The 12,027-nt window shown below is 32.4% G+C and overlaps 1 protein-coding gene and 1 long non-coding RNA gene across 12 annotated transcripts in view; both read right to left on the reverse strand.

Annotated features, from left to right (window-relative positions):
* LOC112025857 (disease resistance protein RPV1-like) overlaps positions 1–12,027 on the reverse strand; it is a 102,091-nt gene that overhangs the window by 85,679 nt on the left and 4,385 nt on the right. For 3 of the 10 annotated variants that reach the window (XM_065779723.1, XM_065779730.1, XM_065779729.1), the window contains exons 2-5: positions 9,150–10,251; positions 8,693–8,965; positions 7,793–8,590; positions 6,692–7,674 (exon numbers count right to left, since the gene is read on the reverse strand). In XM_065779723.1, coding sequence (XP_065635795.1) covers positions 6,886–7,674; positions 7,793–8,590; positions 8,693–8,965; positions 9,150–10,251 — 2,962 coding nt within the window. In that variant the 3' untranslated portion in view covers positions 6,692–6,885. The other 7 variants (XM_065779727.1, XM_065779726.1, XM_065779725.1 and 4 more) reach the window with 7 other exon arrangements.
* LOC136070176 (uncharacterized) overlaps positions 1–12,027 on the reverse strand; it is a 56,067-nt gene that overhangs the window by 8,497 nt on the left and 35,543 nt on the right. The gene's annotated exons all lie outside the window — the stretch shown is intronic.

Here is a 12,027-nt window from a genome sequence, read left to right on the forward strand (position 1 = left end):
AAAAAAAAGTGCAAGACTTGTGCAGAGTGCACATCAGAAATCTAAGTCATACGCTTAAAAGAGTATTCCATAATAATATCTTTTCAGCAAGCTATGAAAACCTATAAGGGTATGTAAATGGGTTGATGTGCTGTAGTAAATTTAAGAATTCCTAATACAGCTCTTGTTTTGTTAACACCAAATACAAATACACATCTCCCTCTTCCCGCATTAACCTTGGAAAATGGCTTACGTGCAACTCCTTTCACCATCTCCAAAGTAGGATTTTTCTTCCATAAGCCATTTCCTATCTCAAATATCCAACTTTCTACCCGCAAATCCATGTATATAAAATATTGAAAATAAATTTTTTTTTTTAACTTTTTAAATATTATTCTTATTGTATCTTAGAAGAGGACAAGACGATAACTGCTTAACCGGTTATTGTATCCTTCCTAGCTAAATGCTTACTATTGCCAAATCTAGCAGGCCTCATTTGGCAACTACCACTCTGCCCCTTCAAATCCCATAAGAAACTATGCTCAACTAATGAAACCAATAATTCCAATTCAATATAAGTAATCTCTTGAGTATGTCTAAGCAATGTTGATCTTCATCAATATAAAATATTATTTTCATTTTGGCTTTACTTGTCCATTAAGTTGCACAACTTTATGCTTTTCACTAAAAGAATTTTAAGAACTTCTTTTCCATTAAAAGGAATGCAACTCAGCAACAAATCATATTACTAATTTCTTTCATTAGTTCTGTTCTTTTGTTTGCATTACTATATCCTTTCAAATTGGCTTAATACCCCTTTAATGATGAGTGTGTTAATATAATGAAAGAGTGTGCGAAGTGACAAAGATGAAAATCAAACAATACAACTAAAGAGGGAGACATACTCTGGCATTCAACAACTCAAAAGAAATCAAACAAAGATGATGCAAAGGAAAACAGTTTCAAAGTAACAACAGTACCTTGCCTTGTTTCCTTGAAATTTGATCAAGATGTTGTAATTTTCTTTCACTATGGCTATGAATTGAAATTGGAATCATAGTTCACCAAGGGATAGGCCAGTGATGAGGAACCCAAAATAAACCCTTGTCCAACAGTTAAAGCAAATCCCATATCAAAGTCAGACCCACTTGTCACATCTAATTAATTTTTTTTGACTACAATCCAAATAATTAATTTTTTTTGGCAGGGTGGAAGGCCTGACAAAAGAAACTCACACAAACACCATTAAAGCCAATATCTTGACTCGCTTGGTTATACCCTCTATCAGAAGTTGGATTTCCATAAATCAAGCACAAATAAAGTTAATTTAGACTGAAAATTGTGGGTTCTACAACATCAGATTTTGGATGACAAAAACTGAGATAATGCAACTGAAAGGCTCTAATATTGTAGGTCAAGAAACACTACCATGAAAATACAACAATATAAGCCGACAATACCTTATTGAATTATTTTGAAAGCACTCAATGCTGAACAAACATACCAATCATCAGATCTGGGTCTTCAATGTTGAAATATGCACTGCATACAAAAATGTTTTCTCTGTTAGTAACCTCTTTGCCATCTATAACAAATCATTTCAAACAGCTTGGCACATATTTATTTCTATATGACTGATATTTTATATATAAGCAACAAAATAGAGAAAATAATTGTCTAAAGATACTAGAATGGATAAATGGAAATTCACCTAGGTATAAGAATCCTAGACATAATCTCAGAGGTTACTATTTCTCCCAATCTCAAGACAACCCATTATGTACAAGAAGAACCTTCATATCATTACATTGCTTCCTCAAATGTTTGTATCTATGCTGAGCATCTTTGTGATGGTGAGACCAAATTTCCCATGAAAAGTCTGACCATTTCAATCCAAGCCTTGACCATGAATCCATCACTAACTTTATTCCCATTAAGCATTTGGTATTGTAACAATCCAAAGAGGTAATGATCCATTTTTTATGTCAGATTTATTCTTGGACATTCACCATCAGTGTAGGAATGGCCTTATTTTATGCACCAACAGGAATGATAAAATTTATTTATGGGGGGATAACAAATCATTTGAGAATGCACTTGCTGGGACAGGGCTATTCAATGCGACACCTAATTGGTAAAAGAATTTTTAATCACTGACTAACTAAAATGAAAAAAAAAATACATGTGAACAAAGCAGTAGCTAATGAAAGGAAAACTATTGGAGAAAATCTTCTTTCTTTTTAAAAATTCGATTTTACAACTATTTGATATGATTCTTAGAAAGGAACAAAATATAATTATCAAATGAACCAATCAAAAAAAAATGGAAATTGAACTTCAGTTTATCTTACATATTTGCCACACGGATCAGCACTGAAGAGATAAGGAAAATAGGCAAACTCTAAAGTAATCTAAAAAGAGCAATCCAGCATCCTTTTGTCAAATATAATTTCTGCCAATTACAATGTCCACATTTGTTCAATCAGCACATTCCAAACTGCCTAAAACATAGTTTCTAGCAGCAACCACAAACTTATTTTGGCATGAGAAGAGAACCTACCTTATAGCCTTGAAGACCACCCAGTACTCACCCACCAAAACGAAGTCACTTTAACCCATTTTCATTTTTAATATGGGAGGCTCAAAGCAAAGAAGCAGACAACTAAGATAGCTTAGCTCAGTTGTACATCCCCACAAGAGGATGATAGGTCCATAGAGAAGTGTGAATAACCTGTAATGCTGAAAATTTCAGTTGGGGATCTGTTCACAAGAACTGAGAATTTCACAGTGCAGAGTGGAGACATAAGCTGAAGTCCATCTCGCCCTGTAATGATATATGTTAAAAACAAAGAAATTTGACGAGTGTCACACCAGTTCACAAAAAATAAAAACAAAACAGAGAATCTAGAATGCAATCCAAAACAATGTTCATGTATCACAAGTTCCACTTTGCCATTCTTCCCTATAGACCCATATTACTGGCTACCATTGTGTTCTTATTCCAAAAACAATTTTTAAAAAAAAAATAAAGAGAAAAGCTAATTTTTGAAATATTTTTCTTTCCTAAACTTTCCAAAAGCTTCTTCTCATTTTTTTTTTTTTTTAATATAGAGAAAAATATTAATAATTACAAATAGCAATACATTGGTGGCATTTAAGCTTTGTATGTAGGATGGAATCTCGTCCAACCACATTTAATCCCCACCAAATTTAAAGCAAATGATAGAGATTTCTAATCCATACTAATATATTCCAAAAAACCAAAAGGTTTACACCATTTTATGATACTATACTGTTTCTTACTTATCACCTAATTTTGTAAATCCATTACTCCTAGGTTGAAGCATTGCATGAATTTTATTAATTAATTATATTATTTACTTTACCTCATCTTTTTCTTAGGTTCCCAATGTTACTTAAATTTTGTTTGTATGAATCTAAGACATCCAGATTATCGGAAAAAAAAGAAAAAAAGAAAAAGGTGCAAGACTTGTGCAGAGTGCACATCAGAAATCTAAGTCATATGCTTATAATATTTTTCAACCAGCTGTTAAAACCTATAAGGGTATGTATGTAAATGAGTTTATGTGCTGTAGTAAATTTTAAAATTCCTAATACAGTTCTTGTTTCATTAACTCCAAACACAAATTCACAATTCCCTCTTCCCTCATTAACTTTGAAAAAATGGCTTATGTGTCAATAACTGCTTTACTGCTTATTGTATCCTTCCTAAGATTTTAAGCAACTCCTAGTTAAATGCTTACTTCTGCCAAATCTAGCAGGCCTCAGTTGGCAAGTGGCACTCTGCCCCATCAAATCTCATAAGAAAATATGCTTAACTAATTAAACCAATATTTCCAATTCAGTACAAGTAATCTCTTGAGTATGACCAAGCAATGTTGATCTTCATCAATATATATATATATATATATTTGGCTTTACTTGTCCATTAAGTTGCACAACTTTATGCTTTTCACTAAAAGAATTTTAAAAACTTCTTTTCCATTGAAAGGAATGCAACTCAGCAACAGATCATATTAATAATTTCTTTCATTAGTTCTGTTCTTTTGTTTGCATTACTACATCCTTTCAAATTGGCTTAATACCCCTTTAATGATGAGCGTGTTAATTTAATGAAAGAGAGTGTGAAGTGACAAAGATGCAAATCAAACAATACAACTAAAGAGGAGACATTCTTTGGCATTCAACAACTCAAAAGAAATCAAACAAAGATGATGCAAAGGAAAACAGTTTCAAAGTAATAATGTTTCCTTGAAAATTGATCAAGAGGTTTTAATTTTCTTTGACTGTGGCTATGAATTGAAATTGGAATCATCATTCACTGAGGGAGATGCCAGTGAAGAGGAGCCCAAAATAAACCCATGTCCAACAGTTAAAGCAAATCCCATATCAAAGTCAGACCCTCTTGTCACATCTATTGGAAGCCCTGAATCAGATGGCAAAGAAAGGTGCACAATGTCATCAAGGACAATCTAAGCCATTAGATGATCTGCATTCATAGGGATAGGCAGTTGATGACAATACCAAATCACAGCCATCACTGTGAAAGCCCTTCAAACTTGACAGAACCAAATCACAAATGCATTCTATATGGACCCCTATCACTTCTTTAATCTTTGTGCTTTTGAATGTTTGTATACTTACCACTGATGGAAATGACAACATGATAATCAAATCCAATGGGCAAGAGACTTCTGCCCAGGTATGCGATTAGGGGTCTGCATTTGGTATCCCCACCATATTCACGCAATGAATGGCATGGTATAAAAACACACCAATAGACTCAAATTAGTTAATGACTTTTCAAGACCTTTGAACTGCTGTCTCTCCTCTCTCTTTACTGTTTTCTCCCCACTACCAAAAAAAAAAAAAAAACCCATTTGTTCTTTGACATCTAAAACTTCAAATACAATTACAAATCATTTTGGAAAGTCTTAATAAAAAAAAAATATATCTTTGTATAAATTCCATCAGTTAACTAACAAAGGAAATATTATACCAACGTCTTTCATTCTTAGTTCCACCTGAATGCTCAAAGAACAACAATATTCTATGTACCTCTATTGATCCACTAATCTACTAATCATCTCATCTCTTTTTATTTCATGGTAAGCCTTTCCTTAACTGAATAAAAATCTAACAGTTTCTAGATGCTGCAAAAACACCATGAAAAGAATAACTACACAAAACCCACAAATAACTTCACTCAAACATAGATGTCACTCAATCTGGGCATTGATAATCAAAGGTCATTCACATACAAAAATATCATCCTTTAATTAAGATGTTGTACAGCCTAATATTGAATGAGAATGAATAGCAATCCAGTCTAGGGAAAAAGAAAAAAGAAAAAGAAAAAGAGGAATCCACATTGCTAGTATGAAAATACTAGATTTATTTTCAAATTCGACAAGAAGAAGATGCAACTACATTTTAACGTAATGCAGGAAACTTTAAGCACCATTTTATCTATACTAAAAAACTGTCTAACTAGGAAAAAAAGGCCAAGAAAACAAAATGTTAGTTCAAAGTCTGCAATGTTTGAATAAAAAGAAGGATAGCCATGATTCTTAAGGCAACGTCTTAAGCAGAAAATGTATTAAAAAAAATGTAGTAAAAACACTGACCCATGCATAAGACTTCTCACTTGGTGGAAGCATAGTTACATATTTATTTAAATACCCAAGTAGAGGCCAACTTCTAGGAGTGACAGCTTACCAACGCCAAATATTCTTACCCTGCAAAGCTACAAGCCATGCGATGATATTTATTGATCAAATTACTAATTTCCTTTCATTAATTCTATTCGTTTCTTTGCATTACCATATCCTTTCAAATTGGGGTTCGTACCCTTCATGAATGAGGGTGTTAATTTAACAAAACAGAGCAAGAAGTGATAAAGATACCCAAAGATGCAAATCAAACAATACAACTAAAGTGGGTGACATACTTTGTCATTCAACAAGGCGAAATAAATTTAACTAAAATGATGCAAAGGAAAACAGTTTCAATTTAGAAACGGTACCTTGTCATGTTTTCTAGGAATTTGATCAAGAGGATCTTTTTCTTCAACTGTGGATATGGATTGAAGTCTGAATCACATTTACAGAGGAATAGGCCATTGAAGAGGAGCTAAATCAAACCCATCTCCGACAGTTGAGTCAGATCCCAAACCCAAGTCAGACCCATTTGTCACATCTAATTGAAGCCTTGAAACAATTGGCAAATATAGAGGTGCCCAGTTTTGTGAGAGACTAGAGGAGGTTGACATTGTGTTACAGCTGATTGATTATATGAAAAAGTACTCCGATTTGGCCACTCAGTATTGTACAGCCTACACATGGAAAGACAATTAAAATCATAAACTATTAAATTAAAATAAGAAACCACAATTTTCCCCTTTTGAAGCGAAACAAAAATNGAGATTTTAAGTCACTCCTAATGAAATGCTTAGTTGTACTTCTACCAAATGCTTAACCCTCAAATGAGTTTGAAATTGTACCAAATTTAACAGGGCAATGACTTTATGAGCAGACTATATAATTCTAAAATTTCAACTCAGCGATCCACTCCGACTCCAACTTCTGAATTTTTCTTTTATATATATATATATATATATGTTCATAATACACAGTGCATTGTTTTGAATTAAGTCTTCTAGTGGAAAATGGTTTCAATGTAAAAATAATACCTGGGCATATTTCTTTGCATCGGACTCGGTTTCTTTGACGGTGGATATAGATTGAAAATGGGGTCATCTTTTTATAAAGGGATTAGCTATTGAAGAAGAACCCAAATCAAACCCATTACCATCTGCTGAGTCAATAGCCAAACATAAGTCAAGCCCATTTGCTATATCCACTGGACGCCTTGAATCAGATGTCATCAGGGACTAGAGGAGCTTGAAGCGTCTCCTGCGTCTGAGTCCGTATGTGAACCATTTGGAGATAGTAAAGGTGCGAGCAGCTCTGTGTCGTCAGCAACATTTTGAGAATTGTGTTGGATGATAATGGAATTCTGAGGAGGACATATGCATTCCACATGCACACCCATCCTTGCAATCACAGGAGCGTAGTTTCCGTTTCTACTAACCCAATGAGTGATTTTACATGAAATCTCAACATGATTGCGATCACCTTGCATCAAGTCTCCGAAATCCCTCTGTAATTGGCTGTGAGGTTCACCGTAAAACCACAGATGATCACACTTCAAAGCATAAAAATACCCCGTAAACATATGACGTCGCTTACGACTATCGGTAAAAATGTGGAGATCACAAACACAATCGATTATATCATCACGAAGAGAACGGTACTTATCATTATTAGCGTAACTGTCCTTCAACGGAATTAGATGAACAACAACACAAACAGCAATTGATGGAAACTCAAGACCAACCCAGAATGATATGGAACTTTCAGTGCTTTGATGATTGATCCAATTCGGAATCTTCTTTCCTGGTACTTTGATACCATATCTCTCTCCAAAATCAACCAGACGCGCATCTAGAGTGGGAAAGGACTCATTGTCAATTGCGTAGAGCTTGGAGAGGGAGACCCGGGAAGAGCAATCAATCTGATTCGATAATTTGCGCTGTGAATGCGAATCCATTAATACTTTGTGTTTCACACATGAACATTTCATATTTGGTAAAAGCCCTAAATTTCTTCCAAACTGCATGAAATTAGGAATTTTAAGAAATTGAAGTTTAGCAAATCTAGTAAATGTATTTGCAAAGGTAACCAAGGTTGTTTCTATTATTACTTTAAGAGAGAGAGAGAGAGAGGGGTACCTGAAGGATTAATTTTCTTAATGATTCTGAATTCAACGAGATGCAGTTAGGTGCATCTACTTGTCTTATACTTTCTGGAAGCTTTGGAATTTTCTTAAGGAACTTGGATTCCCGAATTAGAAGCCTATTTAATCTATTGAATCTGATAATGCTTTCTTTGAGGTTCAAATCTTTACTCCCTGATAATAAACATTTCTCTGAGTGGGTGAAGCAAGAAGTCAACTTTTTTAGAAAATTCAACTTTGGAAAACAATATTTTGAAAAGCCACCGTAAGAATTGCACGCTGCTGTTTGTCTACCAATCCCCACGCCCTTTGGAAATTGGACGTTACCATAAAGTAAGAGATTGCGAAGATGTTGCAATCTATATATGGTACTTGGAAGCTGACACGAATAGAAATTGGAACCTATCTCTAATAGCTCAAGCCCAGTGAGATTCCCAATTGATGGAGGAAGCTCTCCAATGGCAGTGTATCTCAGACTTAGAAACTTTAAATTTTCCATTTCTTGTTGAATATCGGGGAACCTCTTAACCCTTTGGCAACCAGAAAGACGTAAGTATTTAAGAGATTTCATCGCGATGCAACTTGGAAGAATTTGAAGTTCAACACAATACCGGAGGTCCCAGCTTTCAAGCTTATCAAGATATCCAATAGAGTCATGAACCTTGACTAATTTTTCACAGCCACGGAGATCCAATTTCTTTACGTTTGGGGTGGCACTCAATAAGTCAGGTAATTCCCTAATGTATTGATTGGAATTGAAATTCATATATGTCAAGTTTTTGCATTGTATCCTCTGTAGAAAAAAGAAAATCAAAATTTTTAACTCCAACAAACGTTGTTAAAATATAGTTTAATAAAGTAATAATAATTTATAAATAAATAAAACTAATTATACCTTGAAAAGCTTGTCCAATGTAACCCGACTTTCTGGCATGTTGAGTGCAATGAGATTTTTAGGATTAAAACTAGATGGTAAGGAAGATAATGGAAATCCAGACCAATCAAGAACCCTTAATTCGTTAGGAAGATATTTGAGACCTCTACAAATATCTACATTACTAACTATAAGGAACTCGAGATTTTTCATCTTTTCAAGACATTTAGGTTCTAATTTCATCTTTGATGGTTCAGGTGAGCATATCATTATGCCTCGAATTTTTTCCGATCCCTAATTATACAAAGCATCAAGTCAATCACACTATACAATAAAATTCACCAAAAATATAATGACAATTAAATTTAAACAAAAACCAAACTAATAAACTTAAATTTTCTTCAACATTTAAATGCAAAATAATAACTACATTTTCCATTTGAAAAAAGTGTAGAAAATGAACCAAAATGATGCATACCGTATTTTCAGTTAGTACTTTATGAACATCTTCATAACACCATAGCCTACTACGCTCTCCAGGCATTTTTGGTGATTCCCGTCGAACAATGTCCCTACCCATTTGTTGTAGCAAGTCATGCATAAACAATTTATCATATTGATCAACAATTATTAGACACTTATCGATAAGTCTTTGAATTCCACAAATTGGATATAAATTGCAAGCATCCAATATATCAACGACGTACTCCTTAAGTACTCCCTTAAAGAAGCATGCAATATCAAGGAAAATATCCTGTTCAATTGCATTCAGACCTTCATAGCTCATTTCAAATATTTTCTGAATATCTTTGTTGGGGATTCTTTCATACATATATAATGCACTTTTCCATTCCAGTCTAGTTCTTCCACACAAATCAGCACCCATTATTTCTATAGCTAATGGATGTCCCTTGGTATATTGTATAACCTGGTTTGCAAGTTCCAAATAATCTTTTTTAGGTTTGTTTCTTTGGAAGGCATACATACTAAAGAGTTCAAGAGCTTCATCTTTATCTAATTCCTGAACCTCATAGGTTGAACAACAATTTCCAAGAGTAGCTAGTAAGTGTTTGTCTCTTGTTGTTATAATGATTCTGCTTCCATAAGCAAACCAATCACATTTTCCAAGCAAATTTTCTATATGGACCAATTTATCCACATCATCGAGAACTAGAAGAATCCTCATACAAGAAAGTCTTTCTTTTATCATATTTATTCCTCTATATTTGTTACCCACCTTTAAATTTTTAACTCTTAAGATCTCTGAAAGAAATGTTTCTTGTAGTTTGATTACACCATCATTTGTCCCCGAATTTTCTCTAAAATTCTCTAGATAACAAAATCCATCAAAATGATCACAAATTCTATTAAAAATAGCTCTTGCAATTGTTGACTTACCTATTCCACTAGGGCCATAGATCCCTATCATATGAACATCATTTGACTCAATATCTGAAAGTATAAACTTTACACGGTAATTTATTCCAATCGGGTATCGAGCAACAAATAACGGCATGCGATTTAATTTAAAATTTGAGATTTCTTCAACAATTTCTTGGATAAATTCAGACTCGCTGCAACTGTCATTCACAGAACATGAAAACAATATTCGATTTAGGACATGTTTGGTAGACTATAACAGTAATTACATAGGAATATGAATAGATATTATAAGGAATATAAAATGCTATAATGTAATGCTTATTACAATTCATTTGTTTGGTGACAACACAATAATAGAACCATGAAGACATGAAATGAAAGCATTTTAAATCAAACTTAAGATATATTTTAGAAAATATCTTACTCATATAATTATATTTCCTAAAAATAATATATTTTTTAAATTTGAAAAAGATATTAGTTATTTTTTATGATTTTTTATTTTCATAATTGTTATGTGTATATGAAAAGTTTGTTTATTTAGAAATATATTAATTGTAGAAATTAATACACCTACTAAGGATTACGACATGAATTGTAATCTTTATTACTAGTAATAAAGTGTGTTGTAATGTAATAACTAAACCTATTCATTAGTTTGGTTGTGAGTTATAACATTATAATGAAACTTAACATTTATTTTAGGAAATATTTTACTCATACAATTATATCTCCTTAAAAATTGTTATTTTTAAATTTAAGAGAGATATGTGTTATTTTTTATGATTTTTTATTTTTATAATTGTTAGATGTATATGGAAAGTTTATTTATTTGGAAATATATTAAGTTCTGAAATTATTACACTTATTAAGGAATAGCTAATACAACCTTTTAAAGAGGAATAGTTATTCCTCATTTTGAAGAATAGTTATTCATAAAGAATGACTATTCTTTGTAATAAAAACATAACCAAATTAAAGAATAACTAAATCGTAGGAATAACTATTACATTATAACGTCTATTACAGTCTACCAAACATGCCCTAGATGATTGACTCAACCGTTGTACTAATGATAAATTTATTTCAAATATGAACAAATTAAAGTAAATTTAAAAAAATAAAGAAGATAAACTATAAAAAGATGAAGTTACATTCAATTTAAACATAAATATGTAGGCATTACATAGATTGAAATTAATAGGATATTATTGTTCATATATTGAATTTATATATGTTTATATAAATAATGACTAAATAATAAGATACTTGAATTGATCATTTGACTACTTATTTAAAGTTTAAAAGCTAAAGACTTAAAAGACCATAAATAAAAGTGCATAATTGAAGGAAAGTATAGTTATTAATTTGATCAAAAAAACTAACATTAAAGACCAAACGATTTGAATAGTATTTTTCTTTTTTTCTTTTTTAAAAAAAACCCAACAATTTTCATGATTTAATCAGCTTTTTGGTTGTGAAACTAACGTTTCTGTCATAATGTCCGGATTTTCATATTGTTTACCAATTTGAGGGTTCAACCATTGTTTGACTCGCCAGAGGCCTTTAGCTGAATTGGCACCTCCCCATGCACAAAGTGCTTGGGGGTCTAGAGGGGAAAAGGTTCGAGCTGCAGAGTTAGCAGCATGTTGTAATTATTTCTCAAAAAAAAAAAAACCATTGTTTCGGTACGATTATGATAACTATACATTTAACATAAAGTTGCAATGAAAATCTTTTACTTTTTTTTGAGTGTGAGTTGCAATGAAAATCTAGTTACTGATAATTGAAACTTGTTACAACTTACAACTCATATTTAATACTAGAACTAAATTATTAAGGATATTTTTGGGAAACATATTTTAAATAAATAATATGTGGGAGAAACACCTATTTAATTGGTAAACATATTTTAAATAAATAATATGTGGGAGAAACATCTACAACTCAACATCCTCCGTTTGATAGGTCCA

This window comes from Quercus suber, unplaced genomic scaffold, assembly GCF_002906115.3.
Source record: "Quercus suber isolate HL8 unplaced genomic scaffold, Cork oak 2.0 scaffold_216, whole genome shotgun sequence".
Taxonomy (NCBI): domain Eukaryota; kingdom Viridiplantae; phylum Streptophyta; class Magnoliopsida; order Fagales; family Fagaceae; genus Quercus; species Quercus suber.